At 57.3% G+C, this 24,153-nt stretch overlaps 3 protein-coding genes across 9 annotated transcripts; 2 read left to right on the forward strand and 1 right to left on the reverse strand.

The window, feature by feature from the left end:
• Positions 1–4,152: 4,152 nt before the first annotated feature.
• HTATIP2 (HIV-1 Tat interactive protein 2) lies at positions 4,153–6,671 on the reverse strand. Its single transcript, XM_039556215.1, has 5 exons — positions 6,489–6,671; positions 6,306–6,413; positions 6,067–6,204; positions 5,238–5,299; positions 4,153–4,650 (listed from the first exon to the last, which is right to left on the reverse strand). Exons 1-5 carry the CDS (start codon positions 6,654–6,656, stop codon positions 4,425–4,427), a joined length of 702 nt encoding a protein of 233 aa, XP_039412149.1. The 5' UTR covers positions 6,657–6,671; the 3' UTR covers positions 4,153–4,424.
• Positions 6,672–6,755: 84 nt separating this feature from the next.
• On the forward strand, positions 6,756–9,315 carry LOC120410394 (1-phosphatidylinositol phosphodiesterase-like). The gene is given in 3 exon segments (XM_039556214.1): positions 6,756–7,677; positions 7,931–8,867; positions 8,870–9,315. Coding segments are annotated over 2 exon segments (1,068 nt in total). The 5' UTR covers positions 6,756–7,677; positions 7,931–7,978; the 3' UTR covers positions 9,049–9,315.
• LOC104695430 (selectin P) lies at positions 9,056–23,709 on the forward strand. Of its 7 annotated transcripts, none has more exons than XM_039556212.1 (20): positions 9,056–9,138; positions 9,558–12,991; positions 13,205–13,363; positions 14,335–14,422; positions 16,642–17,031; positions 17,129–17,236; positions 17,348–17,530; positions 19,532–19,717; positions 19,853–20,038; positions 20,174–20,359; positions 20,492–20,677; positions 20,812–20,997; positions 21,131–21,316; positions 21,458–21,643; positions 21,772–21,957; positions 22,124–22,309; positions 22,431–22,550; positions 22,946–22,976; positions 23,169–23,224; positions 23,365–23,709. In XM_039556212.1, exons 2-19 carry the CDS (start codon positions 12,845–12,847, stop codon positions 23,221–23,223), a joined length of 2,955 nt encoding a protein of 984 aa, XP_039412146.1. In that variant the 5' UTR covers positions 9,056–9,138; positions 9,558–12,844; the 3' UTR covers position 23,224; positions 23,365–23,709. The 7 variants fall into 7 exon arrangements, with proteins under 7 accessions (XP_039412146.1, XP_019147424.3, XP_019147423.3 ...); XM_019291879.3 differs by having other exon boundaries at positions 19,853–19,859; positions 20,181–20,359; XM_019291880.3 differs by having other exon boundaries at positions 9,059–9,138; positions 12,924–12,991.
• The last annotated feature ends 444 nt before the right edge of the window (positions 23,710–24,153 follow it).

Below are 24,153 nucleotides of genomic sequence, written 5' to 3' on the forward strand. Positions count from 1 at the left end.
CCTGCTGCAGCTGGCCCCGGCCCCGGCGGCTTCTGGATTTTGTTTTCTTCTCTCTAAGCTTACACAGGGGGGAAAAAAAGTGGATTTTCTGGGGTGAGGTCAGGTAATCAAATTGAAAGGGCAAAGCTGATGTTTGGGGGGGCTTCAGGAAGCCTACAGCATTTCTTTTAATGGTGTACCAGGCTCCAGCTCAGTATTTAGAAGAGCCAGGTAGAAATGCTTCATTCGAGCGAGATTTTTCCAGTGAAAAATAGTACTTTTAGAAAAAAAAAAGTGCTTATGAGAAGTCTTGCTACTGATTCCAAGGCTGTGGCTGATGTCAAAACATCCACTGCCTCAACAGTGGTTATCGGCTGGTGGGTAACTGTGACTTTTGTTTCAGACCTTGGCTCCTGGGTGACTATGAAAAAGTGTGTGCCTTTTTTAACACTGGGAGCTGGGAATAGGGACTTTGCTCCCAACCTGGCTGTCCACACCCAGGTGCACTAACAACCATCATTTCCCTGACCAACTCCCCCTGCCCCCAACACAGGGTTACATTTAAGCTCAGCCCTTGGCCCCTTTTCCCTTCTTGGGCTGTGTCAGAGCTGTGCCTGCCTGGCTCTGGCTCTGGCTCCTGGCTGGATTTTGGACCTGTTGTGGAATTATACAGCAAGAGAGTACCTGCATTCAGGCACCTCAGGGCAGTCAGTGAAAGCTGGAAGTCTGCTGGAAACTGTGCCTCTCTGGAGAGCTTGGGCTGGCTTTGTACTGCTTTGTAGTGGAAACTGAATGAAAAAAAGTACAGCCTGCAATTTCAGAGGATGAGACATTCAGATGATAATGACTTGGACTGATTAGAGGCCCCAAGATGCACCCAGGCACAGGTACTAGGCCTGGGGTCTGGTGGGCTGCCCTTCCCACTGCTGGCATTGAGGTGCCCACCAGCCTCCCTTGTGTCTCACAGAGTAGAGCAGGGAACAGCAGCAGCCATGGAGGATGGAGGTCCTTTGCTCTTCCAGGCTGCTCTCACTCTGCCTTGTTCCCAGAGGATTCAGAACGAGCTTCTCTTACAAGCTTGGAGGTGCCTCAATCCCAATCCCACCACAGAGCTCAGTGGCCCCATCTGCCAGCAGCTGGGGTGCAGCCCCTGGCCTCTGAAGGAACACAGCCTTGCAAACTCTGCACCTTTGCTGGGCTGTGCCAGTGCCCTTGGGGCCAGAGCGTTCATCAGGGCCATGAATTTGATAGCAGGGATGTCACCAGGATGTCACCAAGATGTCACTGAGTGCCAGGTCAGTGCCAGCCAGCTCAGAGGATGCTTTGAAAAGCTCCTTTGAAGCGTGGTGCTGTTTGCAGGAGGCTTTGCCAGCTTTTCAGGCACCCCCTTCTCAGAGGGAAGCCAGTGGCAGCATGGGCTGGGCGAGAGGGCCTGGCCGTTCTCACGGCTCGGGGCTGGGAAGGACAGCAGAGCTATGGGACCTCCTGGGAAACCCCCACTGCTGAGCCATTGGGAATGCAGCTATCCTTTTATCATTAAGCTCCGGTAATAAAGTCAGCGTCAGAATCCCAGGGGGACTTGGGTCTGTGGGACCAGGTGGTTTGTGTGAATGCTGTCCAGCAGACTCTGAGCACCCTTCCATGCTCTCCTCCCAGCTGCAGCCAGGGCTGCGTGCCCTTGGAAGGCAGAGAGCCCCGCCAGGCATGCCAAGGACACGGCTCCATCTCTGCAGACCTCCTGCTGCTCAGAGGGACCTGGAGCTTTGCCCAGTGAGACCCTCTGGAGGGACGGGGTCTGTTCCCTACAGGCTTTTATCTCCTTTACCTCCTTCAGCCCTAGGTGGGCAAATCCCCTCTGCTGTAGTTCAGGGACTGATGCTCTAAAATCTCTTCTAAAGCTCTGGGGTGGGGGTTTAAGGAGTGCAAAGAGCAAATTGGGGAACTGAGCTCCAAAATGTGTGAGGAAACTCCGTGCGGGAGGGTGATAAGGAAGTTGTACTGTGTGCTGCGATTGAAACTGTGCATTTTAACACAGATTCGTCTGAAACACTGAAAAAGAAACTGCCACCACTGAGCAGAAACAAGGGTTACACAGAAGTAGTTTTCATTTTCCACAGACCTTTGTCCAGCAAGAAATGTTTGTTTTGTGTGTTTCAAGGCTTTAGGCTTTGGAGTGCTAAGAAAATATTTCCAATAAGAAACTACACAGACCTTCCTTTTCTTCCCACGACAGCTTAATTTCTTTAAGAGCCCTTCTGGGAGAGCTTTTTGGAGATCTGAGTGCACTCTGAGGAGCAGATTGTCTTGTGTACACAATGGCTGGTTTCCTCCAAGAGTGCTCCAGGCTTGTGCTTTGCAACTGCCCCCTCAAAAGCCGCGTGGAATCTCCCATTACACCCGATTTATCCTGGGCCCTGTTATTTCCAGACTTTATTACCCTTTCTAGCAACGTGCCTCTTACAGAAGGCAGCCTAACCGCTTTGCAGTTTCCTGGTTCCCACTGGAACTTTTTAAGAACTAGCATCGTATTTAACAGTGCTGACCTTTTGGTAAAGGGATCGCTGCAATTCTCACCCAGGAGAGTATTTGGCAGTTCATCTGAGTGCTCCTTCTGGCAGACTTTTAACCACGTGTTCTAAAAATGGGGTTAAAAATATCTTTTTTTGCCCTGCATGCTTTGGGACAGTCATTCAAATATGTGTCCCTGAAGGAATGATGGTAGTGTGAGCTCCCTAGCAGCAAAGGGCAATGCAAGTAACTCACCGAGACTTTCTGCAATGGCTCTTTCCTTCCTATAGAGCCTGGTCACATCCTGTCCTTGAGCCTCCCTGGACAACTTTCTGCTTCTCACAAAGCCATAATTCATGTTTATGCCTTTAGGATGCTTTCCTCATGTCTTCTGTGGCTTGTCTCTCACCTGTAACTTTCCAGAGCTTGAATTCTTTTTTTTTTTATTCTCATCTCAATTTTCACTTCTTTTAAGGTCTTACCATTTCAGCACTCATTTCCACTCCCTTGTATAACCACACGCCCTTTTTAAAAAAATCTCTGAGCGTTGAGCACACCATGCCTGTGTAACCCAGTGCTGCAGGTGTGACCAGCCTTTGTGCGCCTCACACTTATGTGATGCTGACTAGCCTACCTCTCAGTTCCCTTTGGGCATTAAATACTACTCTAAAGGTATTGTTTTGCTCTCACTGGGACAGTCTTACCAGCAGCTGTGGCTCTGTGGCCCCTCTGAACTGAGCCCCACACGTGGCTGAGGAGTTGTCTAGGTGCAGGCTTCACACCATCTTGCTGCCTCCACCAACCTTCTGAGGTCCAACCAGATGACTGAAATGCTTGTGTAGAAGGAGATGAGATCCAGGCTCCCTCCATTTGCCACATCCAAGTCACTGACACAGGAGCCATGGGTGAGGTCAGAGAAAATCCTGGAAAGCAGTGTTACCCGGAGCACTGGGACTCTGGCCAGTAGGGAATTTGGGAGTCACGTATGTTCTGTATCCCATCTGTGAAGCCACCAAGTTCCTCGACCCCAAGCACAAGGCCTGAGAACAGCCGGGGCCGCGCCTGGGACACTGCACTGCTCCTCGTGCCTGCTCCATGCCCACAGAAGGAACCTGCTCCCCTTCTGGCACCTGGGCAGGAGCAAGCCCCCTCCAAGGTGTGCACAGGGCTGGCCTCATCTTTTTCACATGCAGAGCACTCCCGGGAACACGGGGCTGGGCTCAGGCTCATTTGTGCCCGGAAGGAAAGCCCAGAGGGACAGGCGTTTGCAAGTCAATGCAAGTATTTTCATGGTGTTTATGTGACTACAGGTACCAAGTGGCAGCCCACGTGTGAACAGCAGCGTCCCCAGAGCAGTCCCTCAGCACCCTGGGCAGATGAGGACAGGAGTGTTTGCAGAGACCTGCTGCAGGCAGAGGCACCACTCCCAGCGCCTCAGCAGCTGCGGCTAGGCATCCAGCAGCTCTGCTATCCAAGCAGCACTGGTGCCACCATGTGCTCTGTGAGGTACAGCCTCCACACAGGCAGCTGTGCCTTGTCTCTGCTTTCCTGTGTCTGTCACCTGCCTGCAAGCATTCCCTGAAGTGACACAATCTGAGCAGACGAGGCTGGGTTGTTGATGCGCAGGTGACAGACATTATTTCAACACAAAGCCGGCACAACCAGATCAGTCATAGGGTTTTATTCAAGGCCTGGATTACACCATCTTTACCCATATTAGTGTTACAGACCCACGCAGCAGAGCACATTGTATGTCAGCAGCCAGCACCTGCATTTTTGATCCCTTGACAGAATCAGCCACAGTGCAAAAAAGTGCATATACCTCTGGCTCCACGCTAGCCATGCAAGCACCCCACGCCTCTCCAAGCACGCATCCATCCTCAGCCCAAAGAGCACCTGAATGGTGACTCAAGCTCCTGCCTGCCATCCCTTTTGCTCTATGTGCCCTGCTGTGGCACTGCCTTTCCCAGCTCGTGGATGGCCCCGTTCTCCAGCACCTTCACCTTCCCCTCGCCTGGCTGCAGCACACAGGCCACCATAGCCCTGGCCACCGTTTCCACAGGCACCGAGTAAGCGGTCGGGAAGACCCGAGCCACAACACCCAAGAACTGCTGGGCTATCCACTCCGTGGGCCGGGACTCCTGGCGCTTGCACAGCAGCACCCTGCAGGGCAAGGAGGTAAGGTGGGTCAGCTTGAAACAATCCCTGGGGGAAAGCTAGAGACTTGCACAGAATTCTCCAGCAGCACCAAGGCCCAGACCAGCTCCCAAAATCCACATGGGCTTGGGGGCTTTGGCAGGGTCATGAAACGTGACAGAGCTGAGCCCTTGGACACTAAACTCCTTTCCCCACTGTGCTGCCAAAAGCAGAATGCCAGTTCTCCTAGGCAGCGAGAGCACAGTACAGCTGAAAGGTCACAGGTGAGTGTTCCCTCTGCAGAAGGTCAAGGTCCATCTGGAGTTAAGCTCTGACCTATGTGCCCCAACCTGTGCTTTCAGCCCAAGCCTCCTGTCCATGCATGGCACAGGGCACCAGCATTGGGATGGGCCATGGGACACCTCAGAGCTTGTTCCCTGCAGCACTGGGAAGCAGTCTGCTCATCCATGAGCTGCATTTGCAGCTGGTGGCATTCTCCACTCCCCTCCCCAGCCCTGCCCTCATGGATCCTTTCTCTTCCTCCATCTCCCAGCCTGCTGCCCTGCCAACCCTCCACCCAAGCCCTGTGCCCTCCCTCCTCCACCACTACTCACGCTGGCCGGAGAATGGTACAGCGATCAAAACCAACAGCCTGGACCAGGTTCTCCACTTCTCCCTGTCAGAGCAGCCAGGCAGGATGAAAGGAGACAAGGATGACTGCAAGCACCATCCTTGCAACCCCATGAAAGGGCAGGAGAGAGCTTCTGAGCCGTGGGCAGGATGGCACTAACGCCAATGCGAAGCTGGAACAGGCCAGGGAGGGATCAGCTCTCCAGGCCAGGCAGCCGGGGTGAGTGCCCACGGTGGACACAGACCGTAGGTCAGCAGCGCACCCTTGCAACCATCACGCTAAACTGCAACAGGCTGCTCCGGAGAGCATCTGGAGTCAGCATCCAGCCTGGGGATGGATCCACCCGGCACAAGATGCTGGCAAGGCAGCTGTGAGTCCAGCAGGTGGTGGGAGCTGCAGCACACAACGTACGGGGAAAAAAGCTTTTGCGACAGATATGGTCCTACCTGGGGAGCCTGTGGGCTTTCCATCACAGGATAGTTCGTGTCTCACCTGAACACAGCCCTGAGCGTCCCCACATAGCTATGAAGCCATCGCAGCTTGAGGCTGGGGAGCTGGGGTTGGGGTAGAGACCTCAGCAGGTCTTTCTGGGGTTTGAGGAGGGAGACAGCTGCTGCATGCAGGTGTCGTGCTGCTTCAGAAGAAGCCAGTTGCATAGCTGTCCAGCCAGCCCCTTCCCTTGTCCCGCAGCACCAGGAGGACCCCCAGAGCCATTTGCATCTCAAGACCTCAGCTCCTGCTTCCTTCCCGAGCATCCCAGCATCCTGTGATTCCTGCAGAACACCAGGATCCCACCCCAGCTGCCCCCTCACCTTCACGCGGAGGTAGAGGAAGCGGCTCTGCGCGTTTGCCCCCCGGGAGGACTGCAGGACAAAGTGTTTGCAGCCCCCTGCCCGCGCCAGCTCTGCTGCCTGCGCCACGTAATCCCGGTCCACACGGACAAAGCCGTCCTGCGAGGGGAGAGGAGGGTCAGTGAGGCAGGGAGCGGGCGGGCAGGGGAGGGGACAAGCGGGACCCCTACTCTCCCGGGGACAGGGGAGTCCCCACTCACTGCGCCAGCCTTGGCCCTGGTGGTGCCCAGGCAGCAGAAGCCCACGTCGTGTCCCTGGAAGGCGGCGGCGTGCTCGCCCAGCCGCTCGAAGTCCACCACCGCCTGCTCCTGCGGGGAGGCCGAGGGTCAGCGCCGCCGCCCCGGTCCCCGCCACCACGGCCAGCCCTGTCCCAGCCCGCGCACCACGGCTGCCTCCGCCTCCTCGCCCAGGCTCAGCCGGCGCCGCCCGATCAGCGTCACCCGGGCGAAGACCCGCCGGGCCAGCAGCTCCCGCAGCCGCACCCGGCCCGTCTCCCCCGAGGCGCCCAGCACGAAGCAGCTCCCGCCGCTGCCGCCGCCCGCCGCCGCCATGCCGAGAGCAGCGGGCGGGGCCCGGCCGGGCCGGGGCGGGGCTCCGCCGCTGTGGCGTTCCGTGCCGGGGGAGCCGCAGCCGAACGCAAGACGGGGCTGTTCCCGGGGCAGGACGGGGCGGCCCGGGGCGGGTCTGTGCCCCCCGAGCCGGGGGCAGCCGCAGGGAGCCCCCCTCAGCCCGGCCGCTGCGCCCAGCGCGCAGGGAACGCGTCTCTCGGCCTGTCCCCGCCCGTGTCCCTGCAGTGGTAGAGCCGAACGCCCTCCGGGGATCCCTGTGCCCGCCTCGCTCGGGCGGAGGGGATGTGCCCCGGAGGGATGCTCGGAGGAGTCTGTGACCTGTCCGGCGGCTCCTCTCCAAACCCTACTGGGTTCAGTGTGTGCTGCCGACGGGGGTGCCCGGCAGCTGTGTCCCGTGGGCAGGAGGTGGGTCACCCCTGCGCCGGGCAGCCTTGCAGTGACTCCAGCGTGAAGCAGTCACTGGTGCATGAGCAGCAAGGGCATGAAGCCCACTTCCTAGGCAACTCTCGCTGAGCAGGTCCTGGGGTGTGCTGGCAAGTACAGACCCCTGCTCCGGGTGCCTGCCTGTGCGTTGTCCCTCTTGACAGGGACGATGCCCATCATCACCGGGCTGGTCCAGGTCCCACCAGGACATGGCTCTGGAGTAGACATGTGGGTACCCCGCGGCTCTGCACAGCCACTCCCGTGGTTAGCATCCAGGGGCCCTGCGGCACCTCGATCCCGTTTGTCCTGATTCCTGGGGAGGGAGGTGCAGAGGCCTGAATGGCTGCTGTCGGGATCAGCCAGGAGGTTTTCCAGCCTGGTGTGTCTGTCAAGTGCTCTCCTTTGGCCGAGGGCTGAGGATGAATCCCAGGTGCACGTGCCGTTTGCGAGGCAGGACGCGCGTCATGACTGTCCCCGGGTTAATGGCTGGCATCCCGCTCTACCTGCCAGTGTGCCGCCGGCACCCGCGGCCGCGCGGCCTGTCCATCGGGCTCTGCTCCGCAGCCACAGGCAAACCCAGGTGGGTGAACGAGGGGGAGGATGGGACGTACCAGGGCTCGGGGGTACTGGGACGAATGCTTGAGAGTGGGAGGGGAAGCGTACAGTTCGACAGAAGTACCAGCAGCAACGTATATGGCCCATGTGGTATGTTAATAGGGTATGGTATGCTCTAGGGTTTCATGGCATGGGGGAGATGCCACTGGGGAGGGTAGGATCGGGATGCATGGGAGCCATGTTCCCACCGCTCATGGTCTGCTTCTCCTCCACGGCAGGGCTCCGGGGGGCCAGGCAGGTGCCGGAGTGCCCGCTCTCCCGGTGGCATGGAGACATGGTCCCGGCGCAGCGCTGCCTTCGATTGCGTACCCCAGCCAGCAGCCTGCTGCCCCGACTGGATGGCGGAGCTCCCCGACGCCCTACCCCTCTCCCGCCTCTCCATCCCTGGCACCCACGACTCCCTCAGCCTGTTCGGCGGCCGGCGCCTGCGGTGCCAGAGCTGGGGCCTGGAGGCCCAGCTGGCGGCCGGCATCCGCTTCCTGGATGTGCGCTGCAAGCTATCGCGGGGTGAGCTCCGCATCTACCACCTCTGCACCTTCCAGCGGGCCAGCCTGCGCGGCGTCCTGCGCCGCACCCTGCGCTTCCTCCGCGCCCACCCCGGCGAGGCCGTGCTTATGCGCATCAAGGAGGAGCTGCCCATCTTCTCCCGGCCCGGCTTCGCTGCCCAGCTGCACCGCTGCCTGCTGGAGGAGGGACAGGGCTGTGTGTGGTGCCGGGAGGAGGTGCCAACCCTGGGCCAGGTGCGCGGGAAGATCGTGGTGCTGGAGGCGCTGGCGCGGGAGGTGCTGGGCATTCCCTACGAGCAGCTGAGCATCAGCGACGCCTGGAACGTGCTCTCACTGGAGCGCAAGTGGGCCCGGGTGCGGCGGCACCTGGAGAAGGCGGCCGGCGGAGACCCCGCTACCATGTACCTCACCTTCTGCTCCGGCAATGGGCTCTTCACCTGCCCCGAGGAGGTGGCCCGCTTTGTGAACCCCCGCTGCTGCCAGCACCTGCGGCGCCGGGGCGGCCAGCCCGTGCGCTGGGGGGTGGTCATCATGGACTTCCCTGGTGCAGGCCTTCTCCGGCTCATCGTGGACAGCAACGGCCCGCGGGCCAAAGGACGCGGCACAGCGGCCCCCGGCACCCCCACGGTACCGTGCCGGCACCCCCGCGGCAAAGGGGACGGACGCCGCAGCCGGCACAGCTCTGCTCGCTGCCCGCGCCGCTGTCCCTCGGGAAGGACGCTGCTCCCGGCCCCGCGCCTCAGCCGAAGGACGTCAGTGCCTGGAGGGCAAAAGCGGGCAAAAGCGGGTTTCTAGGTCTTGCAGAGCACCGGAAAGCCTTCGTGGGATAACGGTGTGACAGCCGCGGAGGCAGCAGAGGAGGGCCGGCTGTGGTCGGAGCCGGGCAGCCCGGGGAGCTGCGCCCTGCCCTGAGGAGCCAGGTACGGTGCCGGTGCGGGGCTGGGCCACCTGAGACCCCACAGCGCAGCAGGGGTGGGTGGGGATAGAACGTCCTACCTCACCTCCTGTCAAGCCAGTGAGTCCTCCCAAAATGCCTCTCTGCAAAACAGTCCTTTTCCTTTCAAGGTAAATGAAAATAAAAAGAAGCTAGGAAAGCACTGCCTATGTTGCCTTGCCATTTCCTGTCAGAAAAGACCTTTTGGTTTTGCTGCTTAGATGTGAAGGAGCCTGTACCTCTCTGCCCATGGATAAAGCCCAGTTAGATTGGTGTCTGTGACCATCTTACTCTTAAAGCAGAGCTGCAAAATGTCAGAGGAGTAAGAATTCTTTTCAAAAGTGACAACAAGTGGTTAGGAACGTCCTTCCCCTCCTTATTTTAGCTTTTGTTTGTTTCTTGCAGGGGCTTGCCCCAGAAGTCAAGACTCTTAGGGAGAGCCAAGTTCAGCAAGTGCCACCCACCCTGTGCATGGAGAGTTGTATGGCCCTGGAGTCACACACCCAGGGGATGCTGCACTGGGCAGAGCTCAGTAGTTTGTAACAGCAGAGGTAGCGTGGACAGGGCAGTTTGTAGATCCACAAAAGCAAAGTGGTTGAGGCATAAAAAAGACTTTAAAACACGTTGTGCCAGTGCCTGCCCTACCTGCAGATAATAAATCAGTAATCTAAATAGACAACACAATAGCTCATTGGAGCAGAAGGATAGCCAAGATGCCAGGGGAGAAATCATCACCCAGGAAGGTGCCTGCTGTATCACTGGCAGCAGCCAAGCTGGACCAGCTGTGTGCTGAAACAGGGAGGTGAGAAGGAGAGAGGAACTTTCAGAAGAGGAAACCTCAGCCCTGGCCTGCCAGGAGGTGAAGAATGTCCTCTAGGTTGCCTCTGTGTCGGGTGAAACACAGTGCTTCCTGGAGGGGATGCCCCAGGATTTCCTGGCCAGAGGAGAGGATGTCTTTTGCTGTGCAGGGGCTGCCCTTGGCTGGAGACACAGCTCCTAGTGCTGAGCATGTTCATCTGCTGCCCAGGGAGTGGAGCAAGTACACAGCGGGTGACAGACAGAGGAATCTGTCTCTGGGCTTGCTATGTGAGACGGGAGAAGGCTGAAATTTCTGCATTAAACCAGACGTGACAAAAACACTGGTTGATGTCCAGGGTGAGGGTGGCCTGCTCCATCAGCTGCCAGTGCCTCCTGTGCCTGGGTTGCCCCCACACCAAGCCAGTGTGACTGGTACCACTCTCCTGCTGAGAAGATGAGTTCCACTGGGGCAGGGCCAGGTGGGTCCGTGGCCTGTCCCAGCATTCCAGGGATGCACAGTGCCATGGAGAGCCCCGCAGGACACAAGCAGAGCAATCGCAGTTCCCAGGAGCTGTAGGCTGGGTGGTTTTGCTGTCACTTAGGGCAAGGACTGCCTGCCTGGCTGAAGAGCAGCCCCTGGACGTGGCACGTCCCTGCAGCTGCAGCCCAGCACCCCGTACCCACCCTGTGCCTCAGCTCACAGGCAGGGCAGAGGTGCTGCCTGGGATTCCCCGGGTGGGCAGAGTCACTTGTTTATGCCCTACCACTCAAGCAGTGAGATAATGTCAGTGTTATCTACGCCCCAAGCATCCTGTTTGGCAAACCCTTATCTGTGCCATGCCCATGTGGCTGCTGCTGGGTGCCAGGGAGCCGGCAGGCAGCACAGGCAGGGGTACTCAGTGAAATGGCTCTCCATCACCAGCTTGGCAGTGAAAGGCAGGAGGCAGAGAGCTGTCCTATAGCTGAGGTCATAGAAACATCTCTGAGAGGGTCTGGATGGGGTGGGCAGGAGTGATTTCCCAAAGCTACCCCGATAATTCATAGCCAGGTCTGTCCCAGTGCCACAAGGTCCCTGTGGGTGGGGGGCGCAGGGTACCTGTCCCTGGACTTCTGGTCCTGGCTAATTCTTGCAACTGTCTCAGTCTGTCCAAACCAGGGTGGCACTCAAACGCATCTCCCAGTGTCCAAACACTTTGAAATTGTGAGAAAGATTTTATCAGGTGCTGCCTGGGGCGGGGGTAGCAGCTGATAACAGGGTGGAGGAGGAGGCTCCGGCTGCTGGAGCTATGCACTGGGAGACTTGCCCAAGGGCACCCGCAGCTCAGGGACACCCTTTGGGTCAAGCACTTCCTGGGGACCTGTGGTGGGAGGGGATCTCCTGCCCGCGCTCAGGAGATGCCTCTAAAGCCTCAGGGAGAGCCGCCCGTGTCCCCAGGGAGGAATGGAGGAATGGCAGCAGCGGGGCTGTACCCAGGCGTGTGTGTCCTCGCCTGTACCACCGCACAGTCCTGACAGGGTGGGGTCGGGTGCCTCCTTGCTCCTGTGGGCTGCTGAGCCCTCCCCGGGGCGAGCGGGGCTCCCAGGAAGGTGCCCGCTGTATCGCCGGCAGCAGCCCGTGTCGGGGTGACTCGGTTCCTCTGCGGTCTGCGGGGACATTGCACAAGGAGGGGAACAGGCTGTGCCACCGTGGGGCGGGAGCTCTGCCATAAACAACGCACAGCCGTGCCCCTTCCCCAGAGGCAGAGCCTGGGCAGGGCTCTACGGCACAGAGAGCATCGCCCCGACTGTTGCTCAGCAGCGGGGCACAGCAAAGGAGGCACTTCTCCATTCCAGATGCCTGGGTCCAGAGGGACAGCGAGGAGGTGACACAGGAAAGTGTCTTTGTGCCTGCTCCCTTGAGCCCATGCTGAGCAAAGCCCTGGCTGGCAGCTTGTGCTGTGCCCTCGGAGGGGTGGCTGGGGGATAGGATGCACCATCCTGGCACCTGGGAAATCCCTGCACTACTCAGGCAGGGACAGGCACTTCCTTGGTGAGCAGGGCAGCAGGAATCCAGCAGAAGCATGTGCCCTGCAGCATCCTGAATCCCTTCCAGAGAAGCCAGCCTTGGAACCCACCTGAGATGTGAAAGGGTTCCTGGAGATTAACCAGCTCCTAGCAGAGCTGAATCGGGTCGTCTCTCCCTCCTAGCACGTGTACCTTTTCCCACTACATGCAAAGCAAGCCTCAGTATCCATCCTGCCATGTAGGATCCCCTCTCTGAGCCCAGGCATGGGGCACCTGCCCCCACAAAGAGCTTGAACTTGGTCATGTACTGGCTTTGCAGCAGCAACAGCCTCTGCATCTCAGCCACCTTGATTCATTTAAAGCAATAACAAAAACTATCTGTAGTTACAAAAATAAAGGTGGGGGTATTTTTCTTTTTACTGCTCTGCCCTACCGTGTTGGGTTTCTGCCCTACCATGTTGGGTTTCAGCAGAAGTGAAACTGGCAGGGGCACAGCGTGCTCTGCCCTGGGGCGGTGTACCCATGAACATCCCTCTGAGTCCCATCAGTCTCACCAGTAGAGAGGCAGCTCTCACCCTGACCAGGTTACCCTCAACATCTGGAGCTGCTCTCCTGCCCCAGCAGCTGCCCCTCAGCCTCTCTGCCTGCCTGGCTGCTTCTTCCCTTCCCGTAACTGACTGCTGTCTGCAGATGAGCTGCTAAACAGCAAGGGCTCCTGAATTACTGGATGTACAGACTCAGCAATTCCATAAAAATAGACAACTGCAGTAAAACATTTTTCAAGGAAGATATCCAGAGACAGGAAACAAGGTTCATTTATACTGGCCAATGATAAAGTAATTGTAGTGGGTTATGGCTCTTTGTGGGATGGGTTCCTCCTTTTGTCTAGAATGAGTCCTGGTGGAGCAGTATCAATTTCTCTGGAACTGGAAAATACAAGTAACCTGCATGGCTCTTGTTTGGCTTTAGCTGGAAGTGGGCAGAGTAATTTCTGCAGAAAACCTGGCCAAGGCAATTCTACTTACGAGCAGGACAGGGTAAGAAAAGATTTATTATGATTATAATGATTCAAGGGGCCGTGGACACAATTAGACATGTTCTTGAAACACTGGTGGAAATTCCTAACGGATGTTGTTAATAAGTAAGGGGGAAGTTCCTCTGGCATGTTCTTGGACCTTTCTCATAAAGACTTAAAGGTAAACACAGAAAAATACATTGTGTAAGTAACTGTTTATAAACGGTGTATGAAGATTCACAGCCAGAGCAAAAGGCCTGCATGCGAGGAGAGCATCTGGCACAGGAGCTGCGAGGCTGTGAGCCACACTCCCACTCACCCACGAGGGACCTCATCACCCCTCAGCCCTCCCCTGTCCTCCAACCACCAGTGTAGGCACTGCCACATGGACATGGTGAGTCAGAGAGTTCTCGGTGCTCTGGGCACTGCAGACTAGGGCTGGGCACTTCCTGGAGGGCCTTTTGCCACCTCCTGGGGTGCTCGGGCAAGCCTGGCTCATTGTGGGTCATCTCCTGTGGCTGTCATGTCCCCAGGGCAGCGTGGGGATGCACCAGCTCCCATGCCATGGGGCTGCTGCCGAGCTAGGTCCCATCAGGACCGTGGCCAGTGCTGACCCCACTGTTCCCCTCCGGCCCCGGGCTGAGAGGAGGGTTTTTCGGGGCTGGAGAGCTCTGTGGTGGGGGAGGGAGGGGTGTGGGGCAGGATGTGGGCTGGCAGCGGGGCTGGGATGGGAGGGGAAGAGGCCAGGGGCAGGGAGCGATGCGCTGCACGCTCGGAGGAAGCGTGAGCAGCACTGCCCACCGCGGGACAGCTGCCGCTGGCTGGGCACGGTGCGTCTGCGGCGCCGGCATGGTACGTCCCGCTCTTTTCCTTGGGGATGACTCAGGGTCTGCCTAGAAAAGGGGATTAGGGGAGCGCAGGGCTGTGGGCAGGCACTGACAGGAACCGGTGCCGCTGCTGGGGGCTGTGGGACACATAGCCTGTCCCAGAGACACTCTGCCCGAGCGACCCCAGGCTCACAGGAGACTGCCAGGGACACAGGGCACTGCTACTGCAGAGGCAGATGCCAGCCCTGGCTGGGCAGGAAGGGGCTCGGGGGGCACAGGACACGGCCTGGACTTAGGGGCTCCCCAGGAGTGAAGTGCATTGCTGGCAGTGTCTCCCCCACTGTCCAGCTGGGCTCTAGGCACAGCTCCCCCGGGGCCCTTCCTGCAGCAGAGCCATACCTGGCTGGGAGCACCATGTGTGCCTGCGTGTGAGCTGCCACAAGCAATGTGCCCTTGTGTGTGCCAGGACTGCCTGGCAGCAGCGGGTGCATGTGTGAGCCCCTTGGGATGTGCATGCTCACGTCTCCCTCCCTGTCAGGGCTCTGCTGTGGGACTGCGGTCTGCTCGGAGGACACGGACTCTGGGCTCTCCTGGCATCTACCTGGGCATCGCTGCCATCGCATGGGGTAAGCCACCCACCACCCGCTCAGTAAGCCCAGTGTGACCCTGCTGCCAAGCAGTCTGCAGGTCTGGGGAACTGGAGAAAGGCAGCATTGTTATTTTGGGGGCTCATCAGTCACACCCCCCAGGGCTGGATCCTCCTGGCCTGAGAGGGGGTTGCCCCTGCTTGTGCCAGCTCCCTCCAGGCAGACCGTGCTCCCCCAGGGAGGGCCAGGCCATGCCTGGGGTCCCTGCAGGGTGTTTGGTTCCCCAAATGCAGCGTGGCAGCTGGGGCACTGTACTGTGAACCGGGGAAAGGCAGCTCTACCCCCTGCCTACAGCCACGCCCGTGCTGGGGACTGGGGCATGGACATAGGCACAGGACCCACAGGTGTAAGAGTTCAGAGCACAGCTGGGGCAGCATCAGGGAAAGTTAAAGCTGCTAACTAACATCAGGAGTATAGAAGCTAATTTGGCTCTGCTGCCTGTAGGATATTTCCTTCACGTACTGGCATCACACAGAGCAAAACCTACTGGTGCCTGCTCTGTCTCTGGCAATCCTCTGTGAGCTGAATTATTTTCCTAAGAACCTTAGTGAACGAGCTAAGGAATAGAAATGAGGCAAGTGCAGAAGTGTCAGGAGGAGGCTGAGATTTGGCTCTGAGAGGAAAACAAAAAGACAAAGGCACCTCAACTGCAGTGGGTGCTGAGCACTACCCTGGGAAGAGGTATCAAGGCTGCCAAGGGAGCCAAGGGGTCAAAACACAGGAAAACAGTGCCTACTTGGGGCTCAGCACCAGGTGGGGCAGCAAGAGGTAGCATAAGACAGGGCAGATGAGCTGTGCCATGGAGAGGGTGTTACTGGTGGAGCTGGAGGAAAGAGGCAGGAGAACACGTGGAGGATGGACATGGAGAAGATGGGCTTCTTTGTGTGAGGGTAGCAGGTGGCTGCCCTGAGCTGTGCTGGGGAGCAGCAAGGGCCAGGAGGAGGGTGGTGGGAGCTGAGAGTGGGGCAGGCTCCCAAAGGTGCCCTGAGTTCCTGTCCTGCAGCCCCCAATTCCTGAAAGGTAAGGAGGGAACCACATTTTCCTCAGCTTCAGTTCTGTTGAACAAAGAGAAGAGTTTGCTCTTTCACAGGGAAAACCAGACAAATTATGGGAAATTACTTAGGAAAATGTATAATAATGGACCAAACAACAGTCCTAATTAGACTTTAGAAGACCTGTATTTGCATCTAATCTGCAATGCCCAGATCTTTGTCTGCATAACCGCAGGGTGATAGTGCTCTCCTGAGATACAGGGTAAGCCCGGCTGGTTGTTTGGAGCAGACTTTGATCCCCATTTCACTTTCTGCACAGATGGAGACACGATATCCACACATCGCTTTCTGCAGTTGTGGAGATAGCTGCTTCTGGGGAGAATGGAGGAAGCTTCTTTCTGTGGCTAAAACCCTTTGATTGCATAAAGTTGTGGTGTGAAATGCTGTAAATAAGAGCAGGGTTTCAGCAAAGTGCCCTTCACTTCTGGGTGTGGGTTCCAGTTACTTTCTGGCTTTGCCCTGCCTGGTGGGCATGACCATGATGTGAGCTTGACTTTTGTAAGACCTTGTTTTGCAACACTGAGTTTTACAAGACTCTTTAGACCATCTCTGGCTCAGATGAGCAGGTTGGGGTCCAAGGGCTTTTGGGGGTGAGGGTATACTGACTGCTCTGCCTTGCTGCAATCTGACTCTCCTGTAGCAGGGTAAAGCAAGAAAACCGAAGTGGTACACATTGGCACTCAAGGAAGGAACTGTGTTTATGGAAACATCTTGAAGTGGGGCTTTCCCCTTAGGGAAGCCTTTGTGAGCAGGGGAACAGGGCCATGGGGCTGAGCTTTCAATCCTTACGCTGGAGACAGGGTTGGCATCACTGCTTGGAGCTCTTCTGCTTCCTGTGCTCTGCCTGCCCCATCCCATGCTGCCCCATCTCAGCCTTCACCCTATCACCTCCACCTTCCTCATCCCTGTGCCATCCCCCTCTGTCCTCAGCTCCTTCTGCCATGCCTGATCCACCCAGGTCTTTGTGTACCTAGAGCCCCATTCTCATCCACACTTGTCCCTTCATCTGATCCCTTCACCCAGCTGGTCACTGGCATCTCTTGGCCATGATGCAGGCTTAGCCCACCCTCACATCCCAAGGGATCCCATCCCTGACCCGGCTCCCAACCTTTCTGCATCAATCCCAGACCTCATCCTCTCCCACAGGCATGGTGCTGTGGGTGGAGGTGGGTGCCTGGACGTACCACTACAGCGACCAAGGGGACTACACGTGGGAGCAGGCCAGGAATTACTGCCAGACCTTCTTTACTGACCTGGTGGCGATCCAGAACAAGCAGGAGATCGAGTACCTCAACAAGAGCCTGCCCTACCATGCACGCTACTACTGGATCGGCATCCGCAAGCTGGGCGGCATCTGGACCTGGGTGGGCACCAGGAAGGCGCTGACCAAGGAGGCGGAGAACTGGGCACTCGGGGAGCCCAACAACCGCCGCTCCAACCAGGACTGTGTGGAGATCTACATCCAGCGGCCGCAGCAGTCTGGCAAGTGGAACGACGAGCCCTGCAACCGGAAGAAAAAGGCGCTGTGCTACCGCGGTGAGCAGGGGGACTGCAGACCAGAGCTGGATTGGGTAGGCTGGGGACCTCAGCAGGGTGGCCAGCAGCTCCTGATGACCGTCCCCTGTGTGTGCAGCCTCCTGCCAGCCCTTCCCGTGCAGCCAGCGCGGTGAGTGCGTGGAGACCATAGGGAGCTACCGCTGCGAGTGCTACCCCGGCTTCCACGGCCCTGAGTGCGCGGAGGGTGAGACATCCATCCCCATCCCTCCCTCCCTCCCTGCTGGCGAGTCCAAACCCTGGTGACAAAGCAGGGTTCCTGTGCTCCTAATGGGCTGTGGTACCGTGTCTCTCCCAGTTGTGCAGTGTGCCAAGCTGGAGCCCAAGGGAGTGCGCATGAACTGCAGCCACCCCTATGGAGACTTCAGCTACAACTCCACCTGCGAGTTTGGGTGCCAGGAGGGGTTTGAGCGGCGAGGGGCGGGCATGCTGCGGTGCCTGCCTTCCCAGGAGTGGTCAGCAAACATCCCCACCTGCACAGGTAGGGCCTGGCAGGGGCTGGGCTGGCATTGATGCTTTGCAGGGACCAGCCCTGTGTGCCCAATGCTGCTCAGGCAAGTCTTGCTGTGCCCTTACCTATTGTGGAAGCATCTCCTGGTGCTGCACGTGGGGTGGGATTCCCTGAGGAGACTACAATGGGCAGAGCAGCTGTGAGCTCTGGATAAGCCCCCTGTTCTGCCTGGCTGTCCCAGTGCCCTGTCTTGAATCCCACTCAGATGTCAGCGCCCTGTGTGCACCAAGTGCAGGGTCAGGACGGTGTCTTGGCTCCTCTGTCAACCCCCTGGCACTGTATCTTACCTCCCAAAGCCCACCCTGATCTGCCTTGGAAAGGTGTTTGGTATCTTGGGAAAGAGGAAAGAGAGGCTGCTGTCCCACAGCCAGGGGAAGGTTCTATCCTGGCAGGGATGGGCCACCTTGAAAGGGGACAAGGACTCATGAAATGAGGTTACATACAAGGTGGGAGGGACAGAGTGTGGCAGGAAACAACAAAGGAGAGAAAGCTGTGGTATGTTATGCTGCAGGGGCAGAGAAAGTCTTCCTGTCAGTGGCTTGAGGGTTTGCAGCTAGGCACCAGGCATCCCAGAGAAGTCCCGGGGGTGCAAGAGCCTTGCTCCACCTTTCCTGTGCTGCTGTGTGGTACACCTGCAGCCTTGCACAAGAATGGGATGAGTCAAGGACTGGAGCAGACATGGGACACAACTGGGGACCCTCTGTATTGGGAAGGGTGGGGAGTGGGCAGCATCCTTGTATCTATATTCTTTTTTAAAAAAGCCTGCCTTGAAGTTACTGCTGCTGCTGCCTGTGTGGGGTGGGCCTGTGGTCCAACCCAGGACTTGCCTTAGGCAGCTGAGACTAGCAAAACTTTCTGCAGTTAAGGGGAACAGGCATGGAGATGTGATGTGACTGTTTCATAACCAGCATCCCCAGCAGGGGCAGGCTCCCAGTTTTGTGAAAATCCCCACAGGCAAGCTGGGCTGAGCCTGTGTGCTCCAGGCTTTTCAGGTTCCCAAGGCCTTGCTTTCCCAGCTTGTTTTCTTCCTGCTGGCTGCAATATGACTGATCTTTGTTTTATTGCAAACAATCAGATGAGTCAGTTGGTCACCTGTGCTGATAACGAAGTGGTGTTAGCAAGTGCTGCCACCTGGGCTTACTCCAAAAACGAGCAGAGCAAGGCTGCAAGCAAGGCTGATGGTGCTGCAAGGACTGTGTGGGACAAGGCTGCCTGCCCTGCCTCAAACTCTGCCTGCCCTGCCTCAAATTCTGCCTCAAATGCCTGCAGCCATTAAGTGCCCATTGCTGGCTGGTCCCAAAAGGGGCTGGGTCAACTGCTCCCACCCACACAGCATGTTCACCAATAGACACCTCTGGGGATTCTCTGGGAAACCAGAATGCCTGTAAAATAGCTGTGAAAGGAAAAGCCTACCTAGGAAAGTGCTTGGTGTCAGTCTGAAAGCAGAAGGTGCAGCGAATGGAGTCTGTCTCAGCTGGGCTGGATGGTGTTAATGCCCTGCTGGCACTGACCTGTGGTGGTCCTGCAGGCAGCAGAGCCACTCACCCCAACAAACCTTGGGTGCTGCCCTGGCATGCAGCAAAGCATACCCTGGGCACAGGCTGGGGAGGCTGGCACAAAACCCTGTGGCCACTGCAGTTATTTACAGTCCCAAAGCCATCCTCCTGCCCCTGTGACAAGGATGGAGGCTGGTCTCTGCTCCAGTAAGGGGAGGGAGGTGAGTAGGACTGCAGCAGCTGTGGTCCTTCCTCCCAGGGGCTTTGGCCCGGAGTAGTACAAGGGATAAACAGGGCTCTGGCAGAGCAGCAGCTGTGTCCCTGCCAGAAAATCACTTGTATGGCAGAAAAATCATTGTACTAACTACAGTTTTGAAGAGGTGAGTCTGGGTAAGATTTGATTTGGATTCAGCCTGAATCGTTAGATTTAACCTATCTATCTATACCATATCTGAGATCTGCTCTCCCATTGCAGCCATCATCTGTCCGGTGCTCAGTGCTCCAGAACAAGGAGAACTTAACTGCTCCCACCTCCATGGAGACTTTGCCTTTGGCTCCACATGTGCCTTCTCCTGCCAGACGGGGTTTGCACTGGTGGGGCCGGAGAGCCGTGAGTGCACAGCCACAGGGAAATGGACAGGGGATGCCCCACGCTGTGAAGGTAGAGCTGCTGCTGGAGTGCAGGCTGTCACTGAGCCTTGGGGTGACACTGTGGTGTTCCCCAGCCCCTTGCTCCCAGAATTTTAGTCTCCCAGTTCCCAACCTGCTTCTTGATGTGTACCCCTTCACTTTGCAGCCGTTTTCTGCCCAGTGCTCAGAGCACCAGACCAGGGAAAGATGCACTGCTCCCACCTCCATGGCAACTTCACCTTTGGCTCCACGTGTGCCTTCTCCTGCCAGAAGGGGTTTGCACTGATGGGGCCAGAGAGCCGTGAGTGCACAGCCACAGGGACCTGGACTGGGGACACACCACACTGTGAAGGTAGAGCTGCTGCTCAAGGTGTCACAGACCTCTGGTTGACCCTGAAATGTTCTCCATCGTCTTGGTTCTTTCATTCCAACAGTTTAGCCTTGTAATCCCCAGACTCCTGCTCAAAGTGCTTCTCTGTCCTCACAGCCATCGCCTGCCCAGTGCTCAGAGCACCAGACCAGGGAGACCTGAACTGCTCCCATCTCCATGGGGACTTCACCTTTGGCTCCACGTGTGCCTTCTCCTGCCACAAGGGGTTTGTGCTGATGGGGCCAGAGAGCCGTGAGTGCACAGTCATGGGGACGTGGACTGAAGATACCCCACACTGTGAAGGTAGAGCTGCTGCTACAACTCAGGGTGTCACTGGCCATGGGATGATGCTAAGGTTTTCCCAGTGTCTCAGACCAAACAGTTCAGCCTTGTAGTATCCAGGCTCCTCCTTGAAGTGTTTCTCTGTCCCTGCAGCCATCACTTGTCCAGTGCTCAGTGCTCCAGAACAAGGAGAGCTGAACTGCTCCCATCTCCATGGGGACTTCACCTTTGGCTCCACATGTGCCTTCTCCTGCCACAAGGGGTTTTTGCTGATGGGGCCAGAGAGCCGTGAGTGCACAGCCACAGGGACCTGGACTGAAGATACCTCACGCTGTGAAGGTAGAGCTGCTGCTACAACTCAGGGTGTCACTGGCCATGGGGTAACACTAGGGTTCCCCTGAAGCCTCTCAGACTGAACAGTTTAGCCTTATAGTCCTCAGACTCCTGCTCAAACTGTTTTTCCATCCCTGCAGCTGTTGCCTGTCCAGTGCTCCATGCTCCAGACCAAGGAGAGCTGAACTGCTCCCACCTCCATGGGAACTTCACCTTTGGCTCCACGTGTGCCTTCTCCTGCCAGATGGGGTTTGTGCTGATGGGGCCAAAGAGCCGTGAGTGCACAGCCACAGGGACATGGACAGGGGATGCAACAAGATGTGAAGGTAGAGCTGCCTGCTCAAGGTGTCACAGGCCTTGGCCAGACACCGGGATGTTCTCTTTTTGGTCTTCTCATTACGAGAGCTTAGCCTTGTAGTCCCTAGACTCCTGCCTGAAGTGTGCTTCTTTGCCTTGCAGCCATCAGCTGCCCAGAGCTCCGTGCTCCAGACCAAGGAGAGCTGAACTGTTCCCACCTCCATGGGAATTTCACCTTTGGCTCCATATGTGCCTTCTCCTGTCAGAAGGGGTTTGCTCTGATGGGGCCACAGAGCCGCGAGTGCACAGCCGCAGGGACGTGGACTGGGGACACACCACAGTGCAAAGGTATTGCTGCTGCTCAGGGTGTCACAGGTCTTGTGTTGACCATAGGATGTTCCCCAGAGGACCTTCTTGGTCCTCTTATTCCAGCAGTTTAGCCTCATAGTCCACAGATTCCAGCTTCAAAATGTATCTCTGTCTCTGCAGCCATCGCCTGTCCAGTGCTCAGTGCTCCAGAACAAGGAGAGAGAAACTGCTCCCACCTCCATGGAGACTTCACCTTTGGCTCCATGTGTGCCTTCTCCTGCCGGATGGGGTTTGCACTGATGGGGTCAGACAGTCGCGAGTGCACAGCCACAGGGAAATGGACAGGGGATGCCCCACGCTGTGAAGGTAGAGCTGCTGCCACAGCTCAGGGTGCCATTTGCCTTGGGGTGACACTACAATGTTCCCCAGCCCCTTGGTCCCAACAGTGTGATCTCCCAGGCTCCTTTTTGACATGTGCCTCTTCACCCTTGCAGCCATCAAATGCTCAGCACTGACCATCCCCAAGATGGGCCAGGCTGCCTGCTCCCATCTCCACGGGGACTTTGCCTTTGGCTCCACATGTGCCTTCTCCTGCCACAAGGGGTTTGTGCTGATGGGGCCAGAGAGCCGTGAGTGCACAGCCACGGGGACCTGGACTGGCGGCCCCACAGATTGTAAAGGTGCATCTTGTGATCTCACATGTGTCTGGGAGGGCCCTGTCATAGCAGAGTGCTCTCCTCAGCACCCCAGGCTATGTCAGTTCATCCCCTGGCTTGCCAACACACGTCCCCATCCCACTGCCATCAGTCCTGTCCTCTTGATGCTCCTGCTGTGCTTTATCTCCAGCCATCAGCTGCCCAGTGCTGGCCCCCCCAAGGAGAGGCCAGCTGAGCTGCTCTCACGTGCACGGGAACTTCACCTACAACTCCACATGCACCTTTTCCTGCGAGGAGGGGTTTGTTCGGATGGGAGCAGAGATGCTCCAGTGTGAGGCCACGGGAAACTGGACCAGGGAGCCCCCTGTGTGTGCAGGTACGGTGGGACCCCTCAGCTCCTCTAGCACTGTGAAGGTTCCAACTTTCCTCCAAGCACATCTTGAATGTGGTGGGGGGCTGACAACTTTCTGATGTGTGGCTCTGTGGCTTTGTTTCAGAGGATGGTGCCTTCTTAAAGCAAGTCCTGGCTTACAGCAGTGGCTCAGCCCTGGCAGTAGCTGGTGTTGTGCTCTCTGGGGGGCTCATTGCCCTCCTTGCCAAGAGGCTCAGTGACAGAGGTACAGAAATGCTTCCTGCAGCCCACCCTAGCTTTGGCCAGGGGCTCTCAGGCAAGGTGGTGACAGAGTCCCAGGGGAGGCTGGGGTGATCAGAAGAGTTTAACAGTGTGACTGCCTCCAATCACGTGTTTTATTGGCTGAATTGCTTGGGTCCTTGGCAGTTTGTCCAGCTGAAGGCGTCAGCAGCCAGGTTTGGAGGGCAGAGCCAGATAAACACCATCACTCTGAAGAAAGCAGCAAATACTTCAGCCCTCTCCTGGCCCCATCCCATGCTTGTCAAACTCTGCTCAATTTCAGATGCTGCTGATGCAGCTTCTCATGACTTTCACTAAACAGATCTGTTTTTTTCTGTTCTATGTGTTTTATCCCCATGGACATTTCAACACCGTTATCAGAGGAGAAGAGGAAGCTCCTGAAACCCACCAGGTGAGAGTTGTGCTCTGCAGGAGGGTGGCTGTCACTGTCACAGCCCTGTGTTCTCCCTGCTGACACCCAGATCTGCCTGTGTGAGGCTGTTTTTATGTGGGGGCATCTCTGGGGCTGACAGGGCCGTGCTAACCCCTGCCCTTCACACACTCCTGCACTCTCCAAGGTGACACCCTTGTGTTTGCCTTCCAGTGACCTAGGAGCCCCGGGCACCTTCACCAATGCAGCATATAATGCTAACCTATGAGGTGAGTGCTGGCAAGACCCTCCCAGCACCCTGTTCAAAATTCACCTGGGTGGCCATCCTCCCAGCTGGGGTACTCCTGGGTGGGGACACCTCTTGGGACTGAAGTGCGTAACACCAGCTCCATCTCTCCTCTGCTTCCAGCCTGCCCAAGACTGAAACCCACCATGTCCCCCAGGGCTGCAGGCCCAGCAGGAGCTGCTGCTGGAGCAGAGGGGCTCCATGCCTGTGGCTGTAGCCCAGACCAGCGCTGCCCATGGACACTGCCGCCATGCTGCATGTACAGCATTCTCCTGAGAAGGGGAGGTGTCTCCAGGGAAGACAGCTGGAGACCCACCAGGGGCTGAGGGCCATGTGCTGGGGGCAGCCTGCCACACAACCCTTGGACATTCTCCCACTGGGAATTTGGACATTCCCCGGTATCTGCTCCACTCATGCTTCCACCAACAAGCTTGTGTCAGCGGGATCTGAATAAACACTTTTGTCTAACCAATGCCTCTTGTGTGCCTGGGGTGGGGGGAAGAAGTCTTCATTAAATAATGTGGCCAACAGGACTAGGGAAGTGATTCTTCCCCTGTACTTGGCACTGGTGAGGCCACACCTCAAGTGCTGTGTCCGGTTTGGGGACCCTCAGTTCAGGAAGGACATTGAGGTGCTGGAGCGTGTCCAGAGAAGGCACAAAGGGTGGTGAAGGAGCTGGAGCACAAGTCCCCTGAGGAGCAGGTGAGGGAGCTGGTGGTGTTTATCCTGAAGGAGGCTCAGGGGTGACCTTACCACTCTCTACAACTCCCGGATCAGAGGTTGTAAGCAGGTGGGGATCGGCCTCTTCTCCCAGGCTTGTCCTTGTGATAGGACAAGGGGACACAGTCTTAAGCTGTGCCAGGAGAGGTTCAGGTTGGACATTCGGAGAAATTTCTTCAGAGAAAGGGCGAC

This window comes from Corvus cornix, chromosome 8, assembly GCF_000738735.6.
Source record: "Corvus cornix cornix isolate S_Up_H32 chromosome 8, ASM73873v5, whole genome shotgun sequence".
Classification (NCBI taxonomy): domain Eukaryota; kingdom Metazoa; phylum Chordata; class Aves; order Passeriformes; family Corvidae; genus Corvus; species Corvus cornix.

What these genes read in the sequence shown, in the direction of transcription:
- HTATIP2 (XM_039556215.1), bottom strand. Translation starts at nt 6,656, where the DNA reads ATGGCGGCGGCGGGCGGCGGCAGCGGCGGGAGCTGCTTCGTGCTGGGC. An exon ending in AGGAGGCGGAGGCAGCCGTG is followed by an intron (nt 6,414 to 6,488) that starts GTGCGCGGGCTG and finishes GCCTCCCCGCAG; the next exon opens with GAGCAGGCGGTGGTGGACTT. An exon ending in CCAGGGCCAAGGCTGGCGCA is followed by an intron (nt 6,205 to 6,305) that starts GTGAGTGGGGAC and finishes CTCCCCTCGCAG; the next exon opens with GACGGCTTTGTCCGTGTGGA.
- LOC104695430 (XM_039556212.1), top strand. Translation starts at nt 12,845, where the DNA reads ATGAGTCCTGGTGGAGCAGTATCAATTTCTCTGGAACTGGAAAATACA. An exon ending in AAAGGCGCTGTGCTACCGCG is followed by an intron (nt 17,032 to 17,128) that starts GTGAGCAGGGGG and finishes CTGTGTGTGCAG; the next exon opens with CCTCCTGCCAGCCCTTCCCG. An exon ending in GGACACACCACAGTGCAAAG is followed by an intron (nt 21,317 to 21,457) that starts GTATTGCTGCTG and finishes CTGTCTCTGCAG; the next exon opens with CCATCGCCTGTCCAGTGCTC.